This window comes from Brienomyrus brachyistius, chromosome 7 (genome assembly GCF_023856365.1).
Source record: "Brienomyrus brachyistius isolate T26 chromosome 7, BBRACH_0.4, whole genome shotgun sequence".
NCBI lineage: Eukaryota > Metazoa > Chordata > Actinopteri > Osteoglossiformes > Mormyridae > Brienomyrus > Brienomyrus brachyistius.
The window spans coordinates 18,093,134-18,114,402 of NC_064539.1; the positions used below are offsets into that span (position 1 = coordinate 18,093,134).

Consider the following 21,269-nt stretch of genomic DNA (forward strand, 5'->3'; position numbering starts at 1 on the left):
AGTCTAATCAAGACAAACAGCTGCTTTCGGAGGTGAGTAATATCAGTGCACTTGGTGAACTACTCTACATTTTGAACTGAATACAGGAAACATCAACACTTTTCAGTTTTTAGGTTGCATTGGGAATATAATAAGCACAGAGAAGATATAAGTACAGTGCTAGAAATGGGCTAATGCAGAACCAAAGGATGCACGGCCCACGAAGTCATCAGATCTGAAATGTCTCCTGCAAACAGACCACATGACTGGAGCTTGTTCAAGTTTTCCTTCTGCATGAATGCAGCTGTGAGCAACTAGCGGCAATGCTACCTTACATGGACATGTTTGACCTTAATATTCTCTAATAACAGTAAAGTTTTGGGTGTATTTAAATGATGGTAATGACACAAGCTGAACGTGTCATAAGCAGTTCTTTATTGCATAAAGCACAAGGTAAGGGTACTCCCTAGACAGACTGGTGATTTGTTGCAGGGTACATAAACGGACAGTCCGTGTCCAGCCTGGAGATTGTGGAAGGAAGCTGTAACCCTACCGTATGCTGTCTGTTGCCTGGGATTGTGTTCAAGACCCCTATAGGCTCGTCTTTGATAAACTGTTGGATGGATGGATGGATGGATGGATGGATGGATGGATGGACGGACAGACTTTAATATGTTAAATCAATTTTCTCAGTCTTTCAGATTTCATCATCATTTTTTCAGACACCACCTTTAGTATCGTTATGGGGCAGTACTGGCCTGTCTCTGAAACCTACTATTTTCATAATAGGTTGTCATATGTGAGCCTTATGACACATCTAAAGGATTTAATGCTAATCTGCTGGGTATGAGCAACGATCTGAGAAAAGTATAGGTATAGATAATGTGTAAAAATGATTCACTAATATGTCCTCTTCCTCTTGTTTCCTGTCACCCTGGTAACGGCACTCACAGCTCAACTCAGTGTGGCAGCATGCATACATAACGAGGTTGGCTGTTATCTGTATGTAGGATTAGAATTGGTATGTAGGATTAGTATGTAGACAGCCTGATAACATGCTGCTGCGCTGTCTCGTGCGTCTAACTCATTTTGCTCTGTGAAACCGATGAAGGGATTAACTTTTTAATGAAAAGCTGGGGTTGGGGGCAGCTCGTTTGGAGTTTTGAATTCATGATTCTTCATTAAACCAGTCATTAAGTCAGACTGCTAGCTAAGTGAATTTTAGCTGCTTCTTTCTGGAGATTCTTTGAGTCGTTTTCATGTTTACTAAGGCCGACTGTCTATGAATCCTTGATGCTTGTTTGAAGTATTCCAGCCTCTTCTAGGTGATCTGTGGTGTCAGTAATAATAAAAAAAAACATCAGCTCCCAATATTCCTTTCAAAGCACAGTTTAAATCTGTAATTTTATTCCAACATTTAGGAATTGGATGGATGGAACTCGGGACTTGCACATTATTTTAACACAGAGCTTGACTAAATGGTAATGTATAATACATTTCAACTATAACGCACCATTTCCCTCATTTTTAATGGAAACAGGTATTCTAGCCCATTCAGATATTATAGCCATTCACACTAGACAACTCTGTGCAAAAACTGAACTTTTGAAGATGCATTTCTCTTTTTATGTCCCACATTTTATTCCTGTTTTCCACTGCTTGTGCTGCCAGACTTGCTCATACCTTATTTTCAGTCGGTCTATTTCTGCATGCGCTGTGGCAATTGGCTGTCGTTGCCTGGACCATTATAGGTCTTGGCAGTTCCCTTGTCCAAGTACAACCGTAAATCTCTCTTTTATATGTGTGAGTGGGTTTACCCTAACCCCCCCCCCCCCCCATTTCTCTTCAGGCTGCACTTTGAAGTTACTTGCAGAAAGTGTAGTGTACCACTGTTATATCCCTGCACTTTGAGAGAACCCACAGTTCTAAATTTTGGTAGAGATTCCATGTAATTATTGTTTATGCAACTCAAACTATTTTTTGCCATGGTTTCTTTGGGGATATTTTTTACCCTGTGTTTTTCTGAATTGGAAACATTGTTATTTTTTAGTTGACTGGGTGGTGTGATGGGTCAGTGGGCCGCTCTGCTGCTACTTCCAGGGTTGGGTTTCAAATCCTGCCTTCAGTCTGTATGCATGGAGTTTGCATGTTCTCCCCATTTTGTGAAGAGTTTCCTCCAGCACTCAGACATGCACTTCAGTCACTTGGCTTCTCTAAGTTTCTCATGGTGTATGAATACATATAGACTGGCATCCCATCCAGGGTGTACTGGTGCTTTGTGCCCTACATTGCCTGCGACAGTTTCCAGGACCCACCAGTACTCCTTCCAGGATCTGATGCTAGAAGATTGAGAGAGATGTCTTCAAACCTAGAAAAATAAAATGTTTTTGCATTTGTTAAATATTTCTTAGAGTGTAACAGCAATGTAGTAAAATTGTTTTGTGTAGTTGAGTGGATATATAATAACCAAGCCATCTTTAATTGGAACACCCTTTCAGAGTACAATAAATCACTGGCACAGAATAGGGTGTATGATTAAGTGCCCAGCACTGAATTTTAATTATAGTTAAGATAGGAAATGTGTTTTGAGGTTATATTACCAGTTATTGACTAATTTCTAACTTTGTTTTCTTGTAGTCCATTTTTGATGTATGGCAAACTGTTCAGGATAAGAATATAGGGGGAAATATAATGATTTACATGCTCAGTTTGCTCAGCTGGAGTTGGCGGACTGTTATTGGCCTGCGTTGAATTTGGTCATTTTTGATAAATCATTCATTATTCAGATCAATTTATTGCTACAACTGGGTAATTCTGATATGATTTTGCAGATTTATGAGGAGCAGACTTGTCTGCTCAGTCTGTCGGTTACTGTTGTATTCTTAAGTATAATTATGTTCAGTCCTCAAGTGTCACCCAGGTGTACATTTCAAAGCAGGGTGTGTCCTCTTCGATTATAACGAGCATATTTAACAAAACTGTGAGCTGGTAATGATGTCATCTGCCGCAGGGCCTAAGATACATTCATTGGGTGCGCCTTATTCACACCCTGGCCTAGCAAGTTGTGGCTTGTGTTGTACTATGAGTCCGCTTTAAATGTCCCAATTTTCATCTGATTCTTCACTTTCATGCTTTAACAACTCTGAATCCGAGATGCTGTTATGAGATGTTACTGTCTTGTTGAGAGACTGCACTGATTTGTTACACAGTGATTAATCTCTTCCCCCTTGCCTTCTCTTTCCAGGCTGCCAATGGATACATCCTTCTGTTTGATGTCGTGTGTGGGGGCGAGGACAAGTGCCTCTATGAGCCGGTGTATCCCAAGTGAGTTCCTCGTCCCAAACAGCCCGTCTTCCTGGAATGTGACTTGCTGTGAAGATTGTGAGATTTCTGAACCTGGGCCCCGTGGTCCACCTCGTATTGTGAAGCGGATGTGCGTGAGGTACTCTTAGAGGTGCTTTGAGCATACATCAAACCAGAACATCTGACATGGGCGCCGCAGGGGATGCAATATGAACTTAACTATTTGCATAGGGACAAAGTTCCCCTGCTGTAGTTGATGTAGGTTTTTCATTTTTAAATGTGATTTTATAAAAATCTTGCAGCCCATGCAGCCTTTGAGTGGTGTTTCACAAGCCTAATATAATGAAGAAGGGACAATGCAAACTCTGTTTGAAAATGAGCCTGTAAATGTGAACTGGCTTGATAGATAGATATATATGGGCAAATGTTGATTTAACCTTTGACTTACTTCTATAATGGCCTTGGTAAACTGTGCTTTCAATTCCATTGTAATCATTGTTGCATTTTATTGTTTTGTTCACAGAAGCTTTTGTGTGCTGTCACTGATTTTTGGTAGTGGTGTAAGAGAGTCTGCATGCCTGTTAAGCTGTAACACTATCTGCAGGGTGACTGGCTGCTGGAGGCCCGGGTCGCACTCCTTAGCGGGAGGTTATCTGAGAGCTCTGCCGTTACACTAGTTTCCCGCTCATACAATAAATGTCATGTGCCTCTTGTTGGGCTTTCACATGGCTCGTCTCTGTGCTGCTCAATCTTTTTTGGTTGATCCACCTGCTCTCCCATAGTTCTGTCTTCTTTGTGTCTTGCTGTGGTAAAGATTTTGGCAGCAGAGCATTTTTCAGGGTGTAGCGGCGGGCAGTGGCTGTGAGGCGTAAGCCTCTGACTTTTAACACAAACGTACAAGCTGGCTTAAATGGCACTGGGTTAGCTTCCTTCCCATTTTACTTTCTGGTAATGCATGTCACGGCAAAATTTCAGGCTGGCCAAACTCTTCCCATTTCATGAAAAATAACTGCTTAGCTGGCATATTCAGTTCAGTTCTTAACTTCATTTTTCGATGTAACAAGCTGAGATCCCTTGTTGATTGTGTGTGGGTGTCTGGCCCCTTGGGTGTCCATTTGCACAGTTTGTCGATGTACTTGTTGAAAGCCTTTTTACAAAGGAGCAGCATCTGGTTCTGCAACACTGAATGTCACAGTGCAGCAAGTGTAACACTGACACCAAGTGCACAGTGATTTGGACAGTGCTGGAGCATTACTCAGCTCTGAGATCTCACCTGAATTTCACATCTAAGGTTGTTCTTTGCCCTCCTAAGGATGTAACAGCTGTTTATTGAAAAACAAAAGAGAAAGTAAATACTGTTCATGCAAACAAAGCAATGTCCTTGATGTCATTATGCGTTGATGTCTTATGTTATTGGAGTATTAATACTGTTATTTAAATGTAATTTAAATGGTCAGGTAGGTTTTGTATTAGAAAGTCGGATTTTATAGTTTTCTTGGAAAATAAAGCTGTCTTATAACTGTCTTAGTCTTGCTTTTGAGCATATTCTTGTGAGAATGGGTCTTGATTTGGATGAGCTGTGATTGTGGCATATAAATTAAATGAGGGAAGTGCCTTTAAGGTTTTGGAAGCAGTTGTAGCTTCTTTTAAATATTTGTTTCTGCTTTCTGTGGTGTTTCAAACATAAAATTTCTTTTAGTGGCCTTTCTGCTTTCGTGTCCTTATTCTCGGCTTGGAGACTGACTTTCCCTCTAGTGTATCAACCTTAGAATTTCTTTCATGCTGATTGTCACGACTGCAGACATCACACTCTGTACTGGGGCCTGTGCGTCTGCTTCTACAACTCAGTGGAGCAGTCGCTGTTGTCACTCGTGTACGATAGGGTGGTGCATTGAAGGTAATAGGTAAGGGATTCCGTATCTGTATTTTAATCTGCTCACACAAATCCAGCATAAAGCTGTCTGTGAAATTCACACTCTGCTGTGACATTCAGCGTTTCCCGTTTCATGCGTTCCACTTTCCTTTTGCACCCTCCAGGGGAACACGTAGCTTCTGCTTGCAGATAAGTTCACGCTTTGAAGAGCATATCAAATGAGCAACAGCTCTTTCGCTGTGTCAGATGGAAGCTCTGTGTCCCGGCGCAGTCCTGCTCTTCCGCCCCTGGGAGAGGCCTGTGCGCAAGCCGCACATTGTTGAATCTGTTTATAATGGAAGTTCTCTATGACTGCCTGCGCTAATATGCTGTATGCATTATGAACAGGCAGGGCCTGATGTATTGAGTGTCCATCTGTTTAAACTTGTACATAGTACCAGATAAATCAGTTATCAGTGATCAGAAAAACACTTTTACCTCCATAAAGTGACTTTTATGCCAGAGAAACTTTGCAGAGCGTTGATTGCATTGAACAGCACAGCATCAGGGCTGGTGGCGAGGTACGTCACAATGGGCCAGCTGTAAGTGAGGGTCAGCGCCTCAGAGGAATGTGCCTGCAGTGACCTCACAGGCTCCGCCTCCTCTCACATCCCTGTCAACAGTGTGGATTCATTTGCTGCTTCAGCGTTTGTCCTTCACTTAGGCCGTGTTGTGCTGTTACTAAAAACATGAGGATACATTATGACATTACAGGGTCACTGAGCTTCGCTTAACCTAACTGCCTGCTCTAAAGTGCTGTATACAAAATATGGTTTTGCAGTTTTTGTTTGAGTGAACATGAATTATTTCTGTATAAAGCTGTAAATGACAAAATCCTCTAATCAGTAGCTAAATTACTGCACAGTCATTTAATATAGTGCTGACTCAAATGTTTGTCCAGCTAGTTTTTTTGATATGAGAAAAACATTGGCCTTAACAGCTGGTTTTTAGACACAACATGTTTTCATTCATGCAGGCTGTGGATTTCTGTAGAGAACATTTTAGAAGTTATTTTTTTAAATGTTATTAAAATAAGTATGATGGATATAGTAAACTGAAATCCATTTTTAACGCGTACGCCGAATGCTTAGCATTGTCAGCTGAGTCCTTGTGAGGCTTGCTGTTTAAGCCGAAGTGAGACGCTTACTGAAAAACAAAAGAGAAAGCAAATGCAAAACAAAGCAGTGTGTTACAAAATGATTACTTGGAAAAATAGACATTAGAGGAATGTACATATTTTATTAATCATGACTTTTTCCAGAAATACCACAGTACCTCTCTTTGTACTGTTCTCTTTTGGCCTGAAATTCATTTTTCATTCATTTTTTTGTGAGTGGAGGGGAATTCCTCTCAAATGCTTTAAGGGGATTGATACAGTTTGGTTGGGAATCCCATTCATGAGACGGATGACACACTTGCTTCCAGCATGATCATGGCTGTCTAAAGGGGTTTCCTAACGACCCAGCTTGCAGTATACTCAGATTAAATGGGAGTAGTTTCACCTGGTATTCTATACAGAGACAGAGAGAAACACATGAAAGTGGCCAGAAACTATGAAAGTTCCCAGTTGAGGCAGCCCTGGAACTTAGAACCAGACCCCAGGTTGCTGAACACTGGTCAGAAAGTTCCTCATGAAAGATCCTTTTGGGCCTCTCTGGACTATTTTCCTCAGTACCATGAACCATTAGTTGAACTGTGGGGAAATCCAAGACTTTTCTCTAAATGATCCTTAAAGTATTACATGTGTAAGTTCATCCTTCATGTGACAGTGTCACAAAGACAGTAAGCATTTGGCTTTGTCAACGTCCTGCGTGCCGCACTTGGCCATGAAAGGACATCTTTCAGTGCTTTCAGTGATCTGCACGCCACTGGCACTGTGCTGTGAATTGACAGCTGCCTCACTGTGGGGAACTGAGGAAACTTCACACTGGCCTCATCCAGTTGCTTCTGTAATTCTTAGAGCTTGTTGCTTCTCTCAGCAGTTCACCAAAAACAAGAAATTCTCCCAAATCTGATGCCCTTTCACTTCTTGCATAGATTTGTCAGTTTCACTGACCTACAGAGATGGGCTGGGAGCAGTACAGTGAACTTCCACTAATTCTCAATCGAGTTCCTCTCTACATAAAAAGATCCTTGGCAATATCCTATCATAACCCCCCTGCTGCCCCAAAGAAAGGTTTTAACAATTTTTTTTAACTATCTCTTATTTTATTCTGGGTGTCTGTTCTACCATCCACGGTTTCAGAGTTTTTGAAGAGTCTTCAATATAGCTCACATACAGCGCCAGTCAGCGTCCTTTATTTTAACGTTAGTGGTTAAACTTTAGCATTGCATTCACTGTAAATATCCTGTCAGAACTATTTCAGTAAGATGCAAGGTGAATGAAAATTGAAGCTGATGGGCCCTGCCAATCACCTGACCCTAATCCCACTGAGAGAGAGAAATATTCAGAAGCATTTGACAGGCAGTGTACGCGTGCTGCTCTTACTCCACCAGTATTACAGAAAACACTGGACACTTTAGGAGAGCCATGCCAAGGTTATAAGTCTGTTTGAGGTGGTTTGGTGCATTTCTGATCCTCATTGGGGTGGTTTTTATAGACTGATGTGTCTATTCTAAGCTCTTTGAAAGATGGACAATCTGTCCTTCATAAATCTTATTAAACTTTGAATTTAGCCATTATAAATGCTAGGATGTTGACTGTTTTAAGTAGCGCCTTTATATCTTGACTGCAGCTGTGCCGTCTCCATCGGACTTGCTGTAGCCCTCTGTGCTGTTTCTCTCTCTCTCTCTCTCTCTTTCTCTCTAGTGCCGCTGAATGCCAAACACAGCCTGGGTGCTGAAATAATGTTGACATTTTCTATCATGTAGTAAATAGCGCACTGCCGTATTCGGCAAAGCCCTACAGCTCATTTCTAGCCACAGGTGTATTTTAAGCCGAGTTGCCTGAAGCTTATCTTTGCACTGTCTCGCATGGGCTTTAACTTTTGGGAGAATTTCTATCCTGTCCTTCTTTCCTTTTTCCCTTTGGGGTGTTTGTGTATATTTGCACTCTGTTCTGCTGCCCACGCTTGGCTCCATTTTTAACTAAGGTCCAGCTGCTGCTCTTTGTTTATGTTTGTGATGTTTGACATGCTACGTTGTCGACGACCAATTAGCTACCAAAATACTGCTGTGGAGAAGCTTTGTGTTATACCCACATTACTAGCCCCATATGAGGAAGCATGGAGTCATAATCTTACATTTATTCATTGGATTTTTTAATTTAGATCTAGGTATAGCCTGGCATATATGTCTGTGTAGGAATTTCTCATATTACTAAAATTGTGCACAGACCCTGCAGTCTTGTGAGTGAATTCAGGACCTGCTTGATTGATCTGGGGATAGAGAACGTTGCCTTGGATTGAGATTTTTCTCCTTGGAGGACAAGATGTACAGCACAGACATTCTGTGCAGGGTAGAGAGACAAATACCGCTTTGTTTTTTAAGGTCAAGTCTAATGGCTACAAGTTAAGGTCTTGCAGGTTAAATATTTGTGCCAAAGGAAAAAAAAAATAACAAGGGGTTTTATTCCAGTTGTTAACGTGAAGGAGTTGCACAGGAAATTCTTGTGGAAAATCGGCTGCTAAAGGGATCCAGAGATTTACAAGCAGATGTGCATACACTGGTGAAAATTAGAGATGTATGTTCTGCACTATAGAGCCACCAGAGGCAGCCGCAATAAGGCTGACTGTTGCGGGTTTTATGGGGTCAGGGTGAAATAACCCTGGCTGCTTTGGTCGTTTCTCTAGGGGGAATCCCCGTGTAACCAGGGTGACACCAGGGTACAAGGAGGAGCAGTGTGCTCCTGCTCTGAGCCTGGAGATGAAGAAGCCGGTGGACCTGGAGGCTCCCATCACCAGGTATGAACACACTGCCCTCATCCTTACGCGAGGGGCTCTAGCCTCACAGCTTAGCAGATCAGCATCATCAGTCCCAACGTAGCTTAAATAAGGCACGCTTGTATCCTTAAGTCTTAAAATAAAATGCGCTGAATCTGAAACTGAAAAGAATGAATGTGGACCAGTGTGTTATCAGGTTTCCCAGAGCAGTCTGGCTTTGTGCTTATTTAACGCTTAGCGCAGCTTATGCATCTTCTGGTGAAAAGCTGCCACACTGTTGAGCAAACCGAATTGCACACCTGGCTGCTGGATTAATCACCAAAACGTGCTCCCATGCAGAGTGGGCTGCCGCAGGCCGCCTGCGTTGTGATCATACCCACATCCCGCAGTGATCCTAAGCAAAGCAGCTGCCTCAGTTAGACCTGCTGTTCTCGTTTTATTTACATCCGTGCTGTAGTCATGTGGACTATATTCAGAAGTCATTGTAGCTGCTTGTAAACACTGTACTGTTATGTAAACCTTATGTAGGCCATTGTAAAGAACAGCTCATCCAGTTTAGCGACTGAGATGGGGGGGGGGGGAAGATCACCAGTTTCTCCACACGGCACGCTAACCACAGTGAAACATTTTAGTTCCCTTCCTGACACTTCCCTTGAACTAGCAAATTTCAGGTTATAAAATTATTACCGCTGAAGTCTGCTGTCGTTAGAATTTTAGTCTTCTATATATTTAATTAAAAACAGTTCACTGCTCTGGACTGAAGATGAAACACAGCTAATTTTGTTTGATCCCTTCAGTCCTGCCATATGCAATTTCAGGTTATTTCTCCTACAGCACAAAGATATTATACATAGGCTTCAGGTTTGTGGATTGTGGGTAAGCAGCATTCACATCACACAACAAAGGATTTAGCATTGTGTCTGAGGTATAGAACTGGCTGAGAATATTGAGGAGATCTGCAGCTACGATTGTCTAGTAGTAATGGTGTAGAGTGTCTATTCATCATGCAAGGCCAGCAGGCAAATCAGAAAATGTTATGCTCATTAGTTTATAACAATTTGTTTGCTAACCTGCTTTGTGACTAATCGCAGGGACATGACAGCTGTAGTAAATATCAGAGGCAGCTTCTTGGGCAGTGGAACTAATAGCGGCACAGATGAAAATGAATGGAAACGTTGACCTGACTCAGCTGAGAGATTTTCCATAAAAAAGACTTTCTTTGCTTGAAGGACTCAAATGTTCAACCGCCTTGCCTGTCTCATGCAGCCTGCAGTCGATGCAAGAGGACCTGGTAGTGTCCACAGCAGATGGATTCTTGCACATCTTGCACTGGGATGGCGTGAGCAACGGCCGCAAGACCATCAACCTCTGCACCGTACCCTTTTCCCTAGACCTGCAGTCGTCACGAGGTGAGAATTGGCTCAGATCATGTCTCCAGGCACTGCTCACTGGGCTCCTTGGGGTAGGCTTTCTCGCTTTAGGCCTCAGCACATTTTAATGAGGGTAGTCAAAATATTTCAATGCTTAATTTATATTGCGAGGTGCATTAATTGTCATTGAGTGTCTGGGTGTTGGATGACGATAATGCAGTCAGGATGAGTCATTTAAGTTTGTGTCTGTATCAGTATTGCTAGCACCCACTCGCATTCTGTCTAGTTCAGCCAGCAGCAACTGCAGTACTGCCCCACGGACTGAACATTCCTGCTGTGTGGCTTATCAGTGCCATGTCTCAGTGCAGCCCGTCATGTTTGCATGTGTTTACGCCACTGTCGCAGGCCACGAATGCCCTCAGAAAACTATTCCTTTAACCAGATTACAGTCAGCAATGGAAATATCGCATCATGCATTATTTTTAAAGAAGAGCGAAGAAAATAAGACTGTGTGTCATTTATGACAATAGATAGTATTTTAAAAGTTTTCAAAGTCGCGATCTGATTGTTTTAGCGGAAGACCTTTTAGCGGTTGCTTGACAGTGAGGGTCAGGAAATTGGCCTAACCCCTCCCGTCCCCCCACTGTGTGTCCAGGTGGCCCCTCCCTAGACTTCGACAGGGTGCACATCGTGGATATGGAGTACTGCGTGACGCTGGACGGCTTCGCCGTGGTCTTTGACGACGGTCAGCTGGGCTTCATCACCCCGGTGGCCAACAGGTTCACCACAGATGTAAGATGCTGCTGTGTTTTGCGCCGATGTCGTATCTCTGGATTTGCACAATTTCATTTCGTAGGTTATAATATCCTTACAGCTATTTTGTCTGCTATTTTTGCAGCTGTCTTGAATTATAGATAACATGGAAAGTTTTGCATAAAATACCAAAATGTGTGCAGAGACAAAATTAATAACCTTCTGTACAAATGTGCATTTTTCTTCTTAACTTCTCTTTAATCGAATCATTAAATAAAATGGAAACATGATTAATTGTAATTTGGAATGTAGTCCTGTTGCAGGTTGTCAGAATGCGGGAGACAATGAGACAGATTTGTGGCACTGGAATTCCATGTTCTTCAGAGTAGGGCATACTACAAAAAATGTACAGTTTGCTCTTACTTGAATTCCCCAGATGCGATTGATTTGTGATGAACTGACTGAATTTACCAAGTTGATATATACTTTTCTCCCCTATTCCTTGGGATACACTTGAAAAAAATGCTGCATTATAATTTGAATTTAAAGCACTGAGCTTGGCCTCCTGGCAGTGAATCTCTGCATTTCTGTGGCAGCAGCTAAGCTCAAACTAACCGGCTTACTTGATGTGTTTTTAAAGTGATGCCAACTGTGATGTCAGATTTTAAACCAGACAGCACTATAAAGTGCTATTTTTTGAGAGAACCTATGGAAAGGTGACCTTATTTGCTCAAGTAAGAGGCTGATCTTGCTCAACCAGACACTGCAAAAATAATGATTTTATTGACATTTGTATTTGTATGGGAAGTTGGTGGGAGCTGGTATATTTACTGAATATTTCATTGTGCGGTATCACTATTGCATAATTTAAAAAGCAATTTTGTCTCGGGTGTCACAAAGCCATTCTGCCTTTTGGTGTGCGTTACTCTGCCCTCTGTCATTCAGTTTAAGCTGGTGTCCCCTGTAAAAAAAAAAACTGCTTTATATACTAAGAAACTATGCAAGTGTTTGAACCAAGAATGTGTGAATATCATGGCTAAAATTAAACAATGCTGAATTTACCACTGATTGTTTAATTTGAAAAATCTGATATTTCTAATCATCCTCTAGCAGTAATTGTCTCGCCATGCTTGCTTTGTTGGCAGTATTTTGATTGGTAGTGACATTCAAGTTGAAACAGGGGTCCCTCAGATTTTGGGGGATGGGTTGTTTGCTTTGAGTTTGTGGTCTTCGAGAGACTGCTTTATTTCACAGAGAAACTGCTCAACCACCCACCCTAGTGCTATAAAAAACTATTTTTGTTTAGCGTTCATTTGGGAGACATATAGCACTGTGTAGCCTTGGCAGTATGTTGTTACGCAACAAAGTAGCTGATACCCTGTAATGGAACCGCTGGGAGATCTTGTGCAATCGGTGGGGATGAGTTCAGCTCACAGTGGGCTGGAGGTCAGGCTGCCTCTAAATGTGTGTCGTCCTGCAGCAGCTGCAGGGCGTCTGGGCCGCAGATGTGACTGATGGGACCTGCGTGGCGGTGAACAACAAGTACAGACTCATGGCCTTCGGCTGTGCCAGGTAGGCCCGCCTCTCGGCCATTTCCCATGATGCACCTCACCTCATCGCAAGCTGCACACGCGCAGTGCGGCACCTGGCCTGCCATGCAGCGGTAATCCTGCATCTTGTGGGAAAGACTCGGGAAGAGAATGGAAGAGGCACAGAATTAATGGGACGTGCAGGAAACTCACCTTCAGCTCTCGGTCTCCCTGTTTCCGGCAGTGGTTTAGTGCTGGTTTATACGATAGACAGCACCACGGGATCGATGCAGCTATCTCACAAGCTGGAGCTGACTCCAAAACACTACCCTGGTATGTATGCGTGTATGCCTCTGTCTTACATTCCATGGCAGCTTAGAACTGAGTGAAATGATCCTCAACTTAATGTCTTGTATTGTGCTGCCACCTAGTGTAAGTAACAGGCACAAAATTAGTAAATTTTATCAATCTTAAAATGAAGTTGGGGTTAGAAGTGGTTATTTCGAGTGGATCTGTTTAGACTGCGCTGTAAAGAGCTTTATATGCTAGCTGGAAAGTTACATTTATTTCTGTCAAGTTTATACTAAAAAGTTTGCATGTGATTGTTTGATTGCTGCAGACATCTGGAACAAGACAGGCCCAGTGAAGCTGATCAGGTGGTCACCGGACTACAGCGTCGTCATGGTGACGTGGGAATGCGGTGGTTTGTCTTTGTGGAGTGTCTTTGGGGCTCACCTCATCTGCACGCTGGGAGAGGACTTTGCGTGAGTGCTGCTGTACACTGCAAAACTTGGCACTGCCTTATGAATATACAACAACATTTTCGCCACGCGACAGCAGCTCTGGGCATGTATGTTATTCTTCATGTAAGAGATTAGAAGGATCTTTTTTCTTGTAAAGCTGGGTATGTTTTTATTTTCAGTTTTATAAAAGTCATACTGACCCGTTTTGTTATGTTGTCAAACACTGCCTGTTTGTTAAAGTATAGAAACAATGTTTTCTAGATCCTACAGCTCAAGGCACAACCACAGCCAGTTTTTATGTGTGTGTGTGTGTGTTTTTGTGGTAATGCTAGTCTGTGGGTAATTATGCTTGATGTCACCTCTCATGTTTGCCTTTGGTGCTGCAGTGCGGTACGACCATCCATCTATCTTCAAACTGCTTTTTCAGTATGAGGTCACAGCGTTTTCCAAAAGCGTATCCCAGGGAGCTTAGGGCACAAGGCCAGGCTGCGCAGGGCATTCACTCACACATGCAAACTCCATGCAGGACAGGGGTGGTTTAGGACCCCACAACCCTGGAGGTGTGAGGCAGTAGTGTTACTTGCTGTGCCAGGCTTACTTTAGTATTATTTGTTCAAAAAGCATGATGTAGTTTCTCTACTCCTCCTTATGATGCTTGTTCTCTCCCGACTGCAGCTATCGATCAGATGGCACGAAGAAGGATCCTATTAAGATCAGCTCTATGGTAAGTGACAACTTCATCTGTCTCATTTGCGTTATCCAAAGTGAGGTACAGCTGAGAATGAGGGCTGAGCCAGTCCTTGAAGCAGTGAGGCTTAAGGGCCTTGCTGAAGGGCCGGTAATGACCCCGGGATTTGAACCTGGGACCTTCAGATCACTGGCACAGCATCTTAACCCGCTGAGCCACATACCTTCATCAAACCTTTTTCAGTAGACAGTGAGGTTGAATTATTGGTTTGACTGCTGACATCCCACGTGTGGATTTTGAGGCTGGTGTGAGTTCCTGCTGCATCGTCCCTCGTTCTCCCTCAGAGCTGGGGTGCGGAGGGGTACCATCTTTGGGCGATTGCCAGCAGCGAGGGGAATTGCCAAGGGGAGGGCGGCTCCTCCTCCAAGCAGGCGGTCATCCTTCAGTTCCAGTTCATCAAGAGCGCCTTGACCGTGAACCCCTGCACAGTGAGGATCCGCTCATATGCAGCCGCCGCACCCCTGCACTGCCTGGCTTTGGATTTAAATTGAGCTTAACGGTCTTTGATGTGGCTTGATTGTTCTTGTTAGAGCAACCAGGAGCAGGTGCTTCTGGTGGGGGAGGATCGTCTGTACCTGGCCTGCGGGGACCCCACCCAGGCTCACAGCTCCCCGGACCAGCACCTGCACCGGGACCACAGCCCCCTGCACTCGCTCCCCCCGTCCTCGTTATCCGCCTCTCAGGGACTAAGCACTTTACTCGGACACAAGCACTGGCATGTGGTCCAGGTACTGTGTCGCACGCCTCTCCTGCCACCTCCCCAGGGAGGAGGAGCACCCAGCAGGCGCTCATTTTAAATGCTAATCTCTCCATGAAGGAAGCCGCTCCACCGCTTCTGTTGGCTCCATTACGCTTTTCCACGCCTCACTGGTTACACCTTTACCTGGAAATGTTTCCGGTTAGCATGTACATCCCAAGAGACACTTTAAGTACAGCAGTATGGAGAGCCAGTGTTAGAATGTGAGAATAGGGAAATTCCTGGGCTAACAATGGTCTATTTCCTCTAGACTCAGAGCACATACTTGGAGTGCAATTGGCCAATACGGGTATGTATATATGTGTGTGTGTTTGTCTGAGATATCAGTAGTATTTGAATTACCAGGTACAGAAATGATGTGTATTTGCTGGAATGAGTTTTCAGTCTGATTGTGATCATGCACGAGCTCAGCCTGAGCTCTTCCTGCGGGCCGCTGACTGCACGCTGTCTTTCCCATCTCCTTTGCGCAGTTTGCAGCCATCGACACGCCGGGCCAGTGTGTGGCAGTGGCAGGGAGGCGTGGCTTTGCACACTACACCATGTTCACCCGCAAGTGGAAGCTCTTCGGGAACATCACTCAGGTGCCCGTCACACGCATTTTCATGGCAACTCGCGGTTTCTATATGAAGCAGAGCTGGGTGTCAGATGAAATGCGGCGTACAAGGGCCGCGTTTGGCCGCTCACCGTATAACGAGCCATATTGTTTTAACAGAAGTCCTGTCGCGCTTGCCTTTGGTTTAATGTCTCCTTTCCCTGCCCTCTGTCATTGAAGGAGCAGAACATGACAGTGACTGGAGGCCTGGCCTGGTGGAACGACTTCATTGTCTTGGCCTGTTACAATTTTATCGCCCAGCAGGAGGAGGTGAGCCTTCCCGGCAGATTGTAGTTACTGACCAAGAGACGAGAATATAACGAGTTACCCGCCTTAGTGCCGTGATTTGTCTCTGCGTAGCAGCCCTGTAGCTAAATGATGTCCGCAGCCTTCCCGCTCCCCGCAGTGAGTCTCTGTTCGATGCAGCTCCACGTCATTGTGGCTTTATTCAAATGAAAGGATGCTAAGGGGGGTTTGCAGAGTAATGGGGCCCAATGCATTTACTTTTCTGGTTTGCACTGGAGTGATGCCACGTCGGTCTCTCCATGCAGCTGAGGCTGTACCTGCGGTCGTCAAACCTGGACAACACCTTCTCCAGCGTTACCAAACTGCAGTCGGATACGCTGCTGCTGAACGTGTTTCGCGACATGGTCATTTTGTTCCGGGCCGACTGCTGCATCTGCCTCTACAGCATCGAGAGGAAGCAGGACAGGTGGGAGCAGCTGTGCCCGACTGTGCCAGTCGTCTAGGGCGGCACCGTATCACTTTATGGTATAATCGTGGTTATAGTCCGTATAATACTGATTCGTCTAGTACTGAATCGTCCTGGGGGGCGGAGCCCTGTGTAGCTTAGTTCTTTTCCTGTTCCACCATAAATGATTGGCGCTCTGGGGCTGTGTGGTAATTAACACAAGGAGTTGAGTCAGGTGTGTTAAATGAGGGGAAACCCAAAAATATGCAGGACTCCAGACCCCCAGGACTGGAGTTTGACACCCGTCGTCTAGTACGTCTAAAGCCGGTGATTATTGTGCATGCGGCATGTAACTGCAATTACGTCGCAATATCATGTCATGCAGCCTCGTCCGTCATTGCTCCTCCGCATGGCTCTATTGCAGTACTGATCTATCAGGGTGTTCTGCATGATTGGCTGATTGATGTGTTGATTCATCTGAATGTCGTGTTCTCTGATTACCAAACTGCGTTTCCTCCTCTCCCAGTCCAAATCCATTTGCCAGTATTGAGCTCCTGCAGGAGGTGCCCATGTCTCGCTACATCCCCCATCCTGCCCTGGTGGTTTCGGTCACGCTCACCTCCGTACGGACAGAGACGGGCATCACGCTCAAAGCGCCACAGCAGGTACCGTGTGAATAAACTCGCCAATGCTAAGGCAGTAAACCCCACATGAAAGGGACTTAAATATTACAGAGATGTTTGTATGAACTGGTGAATTGCAAGTTACAAGTTTGTTGATATAGGAGCATCTGCTAAACAGCTAATGGCTGAGCTGCTTGTTATCCCGCAGGCCTGCGTGGCAGAGAGCATCATGCTGAACCTAGCAGGCCAGCTTATCATGCTGCAGAGGGACCGCTCTGGACCGCAGGTACGAGAGAAGGAATCTCTGTCCAGCCAGAAGAAACTGGTGAGAGATTCCACCTAGCATGGGATTGTTTATCCTTCCACTAAGCTATTACTGCAGGGAAATTAACACTGTTTAAGACACCATATATTCTGATGTAAATACTCGTGCAGTTCAAGGGGCTTTCTAGCACATTTTGCATTTGCGAATTTGATCTGCTAACTTCTAAAATGAATTGAAAATTGTAGTTTTGCTTGTTAAATCCTTCGTTGTCCACTTTAGTAAATGTAACTTAGTATCTGTCTCATCTTTAATTCCTCTCAGCTGCCGTTCTGCCCGCCCGTGGTTCTCGCACATTGCGTGGAGAACGTGTGGACGACGTGCCGCACCAACCGTAAGAAGCGGCACCTGCTGGAGGCGCTGTGGTTGGCGTGCGGGGAGGCGGGCATGAAGGTGTGGCTGCCTCTCTTCCCGCGGGACCACCGCAAGCCGCACTCCTTCCTGTCACGGCGCATCATGTTGCCTTTCCACATCAACATCTACCCGCTGGCCGTGCTCTTCGAGGACGCCCTGGTGCTGGGCGCCACCAACGAGACGGTGCTGTATGACGGACTGGGGGGCCCCCGCCAGCCGCCCGAGGGGCTCTTCCCCTTCTGCACGGTGGAGCGCACCTCCCAGATCTACCTCCATCACATCCTGCGGCAGCTGTTGGTGCGCAATCTGGGCGAGCAGGCCCTCCTGCTAGCCCAGTCCTGCGCCGGCCTCCCCTACTTCCCGCACGTCCTCGAGCTCATGGTGCACGTCGTTCTGGAGGAGGAGGCCACTTCCCGGGAGCCCATCCCTGACCCACTGCTGCCCACCGTGGCCAAGTTTATCACGGAGTTCCCCCTGTTCCTCCAGACCATCGTGCACTGCGCCCGCAAGACTGAGTACGCACTCTGGAACTATCTGTTTGCTGCTGTTGGCAACCCCAAGGACCTGTTTGAGGAGTGCCTCATGGCTCAGGATCTGGACACGGCTGCTTCTTATCTCATCATCCTGCAGGTGAGCTGTGCTCCAGGAATAATAACCTACCTTTTGCTTTTGTTTCATTTGTACAATTGTTGTTGCACGACAAGCATTTGGGATAGCATGCACGGCTGTTCTTTATTTTGTTTTGGCTCTTATGAAGAGTTTGTGTTTCTCTCTCTCTTTCCGAGCCTTTGCACCAGTGGTAATTCATGCTTGGTTGTAGCTGGCAGTAGCGAATTTGAATTATGTCAGACGCAAAACTTTGACAAACTCTTCTCTTGCAATCATCTTTAAATGGTAACAGCTGTGAAACTGGCCTTTGACTATAAGTAAGATTCGTGTTAATTTAGCCATAAATTTTTCCAAGTGTATTTCTGTCATTCCCCTCTGTGCGTCTCCCATAAATTTCAGAACGTCTCACAAATCTTAGTAAATTGTGTATTAATGTTTCTTGATGTATGTTTTTTTTTATTTTTTATTTTTTTTATGATTTTGTAACTTTTATGCATGTTTCCATTGCATGGTTATATCTCTTTGTGTTATACTTCAGTTTTTGTATTGTCTAAAATGTCCTTCCAGAACATGGAGGTTCCAGCAGTAAGCAGACAACATGCCACACTCCTGTTCAACACTGCCCTGGAACAGGGGAAGTGGGATCTCTGCCGTCACATGATCAGGTTCCTCAAGGCCATTGGCTCAGGAGAGTCTGAAACTCCACCCCCAACACCAACCACTCAGGTATGCAAACTCTGGTATTTGTTTCAAGCAGGGATGGATTATGGGTTGTGTGGGCCCCTGGGCAAAACGTTCGCGAGGGCCCCCCCACCCCCCACCACCAGCACCACCACCACAACCACCACAATTCAAGGGCCCTTGGCAGCCAAACGCCCTCCCTATAGGGTCAGGGGCCCTTGTAGGCAGAGGATCAAAGAATGTAGGCCCTCTAAAATAGACAAACGAAAATACATTGTTGATAAGCGTTGCAAATTGTTTTGGGCTAGGGGCCCCATGGGCCCCCTGCACCCCAAGAGCCCCTGGGCAGCGGCCCTGCTGGCCCGGTCCGTAATCCGTCCCTGGTTTCAAGTAAGTGTCAGTTTAGTGCAAGGCCATCTCATCATTCTTCTGTTCATTGAAATATTGCTGTATTTGCCGGTTACATAATCTAATTTTAAATCAAAAGCCCATCGTCCTAGAACCAGAGCAAGGCTATTACTTTCTCCCTAGAATATGTAAATAACATCAAGACTCACAGGTCATATTGTAGATGTTATATAACATATAACTGAAATGCTTTTAATCTGAATCTCCACATCCAACTTGAATTAATACTGAGAGCATTGGTTACATTTTTATATGGCTATTTATTGTATAGTTGACATTTAATTAACCTCTTATCAAGACAAACAGTTTTGTTGGTTCCAGCTTGAATCTAAGAGCCTGAACCTAACCCCGAATCTGCCGTCAAACAGGAAGCGAGCTCCACTGGAGGCTTTGAATTCTTCCGCCACCGCAGCATCAGCCTGTCACAGTCGGCGGACAGCGTGCTCACTGGGAAGTTCAGCCTGCAGAAGACGCTCAGCATGCCGTCAGGCCCCTCAGCCAAGAGGTACTTAGCTTTCAGGGGATCACAGCTTTGAAGGCCTTCGGGTGACACGTGGCCCTCTGCTAACGAGCCCATTAAACTTACAGCCTCATAGAGGGTTATTACTATACAGAAATGTGTGCCTGTTTATTTGAGAGGCCCGGGTCAGCTGGCAGGCAAAATGTGTCATTAAGCTTGTTCATTAAGAACAAGCCAGGGGTTCTGAAAGTCCAGACCGAACTGCAAGTTAAAGCGGACCCAGCTGATTATGTACCTTTGAAGCAACTTGGTAATGTAGGAAGGCTCAGCGTGGGTTGAAGTACAAAAATATTATATAAAACAACCAAACTTTGCACACGTAACTTATCATAATCCCCTGCAGAGTCTCGAAACGATCATCAAGGATTAAAAATCCCTATTTTTGTTATACGTTGATGTCTGTATCGAAAGTTATTGTTAATTCTTTAAAGTTTTGTTAGCGAAAATTGTTGTGGACCTTTAATCAAAAACTTTGAGAAGCCCTGGTGTAGAGCGTAATGGCAGCTTAAAGAAACAGCTCCAGGCTGTGAAGGCCGTCTTCTCAGTCACACACTGGTCTGTGATGTTGTCAGATATCAATCAGGCATTTAATGTTGCGTGTGTCTCCCTGCGCCTGCGGCAGCGGAGAGCGGTGGAGTAAGGATGGGGAGTGCACGGAGAGCACCTACATCGACATGATGCTGTGGAGGCATGCACGCCGCCTGCTGGAGCAGGTCCGTCTCAAGGACCTGGGCTACTTCTCGGCACAGCTGGGCTTCGAGCTCATCGGCTGGCTCTGCAGGGAGCGCACGCGGGTCGCCCGCGTCGACGACTTCATCACCGCCCTCAAGAGGCTGCACAAGGACTTCCTGTGGCCATTTCCTGTTATGCCCGCCTGCTCCATCAACTCCCCCTTCAAGAACGGGCATTACCGCACAGGTGGGCCGGCCCTGCTGAGGGGCTCTTTTCACCCCCCGTCATGTTTCAATTCCCGCATGGCTCAAGGTCAACTCTAGCAGAAATAATAGACATAAGACCCGATTGGTGAAACTTCACCTCTCAGTATGGTAACGTTTGTGTTGTGTTTCTCTTAGCCTAAGATTTTTCAAAACCATTTCAGGATTTTTCATTTAATGGCGTAATTTTTAAATTTTGTTAATTTAAATTTAAATTTTTACAGGCCTGCATTTGTAAATGCGTTGAATCGCCTGGCCTGATATTACACTGATCGCCACCACATTTTAAATCCGAAATAATTGATTAAATAAAACCATGCGGTGTAGTTATATCCCTTTGTTCCTCTACTCACCAGCATTACATGAAGTACAGACTGGCATCTTGAGGGATATAAGCTAGAATGGCTTTAATGCTTTGTGGGATACATTTTGCAGTGGCGATCAAAATCAAAGCAAAGCTTCTCGGTTACAGTGATGCTACTATACTGCTGTGACTTTTTATGTCGTACAGCCCTGGGTTTTAAAAAGAAATCTAGCATGACATGGTTTCTTGTTTCTT

The 21,269-nt window shown here is 44.9% G+C and overlaps 1 protein-coding gene across 2 annotated transcripts in view; it reads left to right on the forward strand.

Moving 5' to 3' along the window:
- ric1 (RIC1 homolog, RAB6A GEF complex partner 1) overlaps positions 1-21,269 on the forward strand; it is a 59,666-nt gene that overhangs the window by 31,798 nt on the left and 6,599 nt on the right. Inside the window, exons 3-22 of one of the 2 annotated variants that reach the window (XM_049021116.1) lie at positions 3,224-3,303; positions 8,986-9,096; positions 10,342-10,484; positions 11,101-11,237; positions 12,679-12,770; positions 12,972-13,060; positions 13,347-13,491; positions 14,146-14,194; positions 14,503-14,646; positions 14,749-14,946; positions 15,226-15,264; positions 15,446-15,556; positions 15,748-15,837; positions 16,119-16,279; positions 16,785-16,923; positions 17,090-17,206; positions 17,468-18,187; positions 18,734-18,892; positions 19,624-19,760; positions 20,398-20,693. In XM_049021116.1, the coding sequence (XP_048877073.1) occupies positions 3,224-3,303; positions 8,986-9,096; positions 10,342-10,484; positions 11,101-11,237; positions 12,679-12,770; positions 12,972-13,060; positions 13,347-13,491; positions 14,146-14,194; positions 14,503-14,646; positions 14,749-14,946; positions 15,226-15,264; positions 15,446-15,556; positions 15,748-15,837; positions 16,119-16,279; positions 16,785-16,923; positions 17,090-17,206; positions 17,468-18,187; positions 18,734-18,892; positions 19,624-19,760; positions 20,398-20,693 (3,157 nt within the window). The remainder of the gene's footprint in view (positions 1-3,223; positions 3,304-8,985; positions 9,097-10,341; positions 10,485-11,100; positions 11,238-12,678; positions 12,771-12,971; positions 13,061-13,346; positions 13,492-14,145; positions 14,195-14,502; positions 14,647-14,748; positions 14,947-15,225; positions 15,265-15,445; positions 15,557-15,747; positions 15,838-16,118; positions 16,280-16,784; positions 16,924-17,089; positions 17,207-17,467; positions 18,188-18,733; positions 18,893-19,623; positions 19,761-20,397; positions 20,694-21,269) is intronic. The other variant, XM_049021117.1, reaches the window with a different exon arrangement.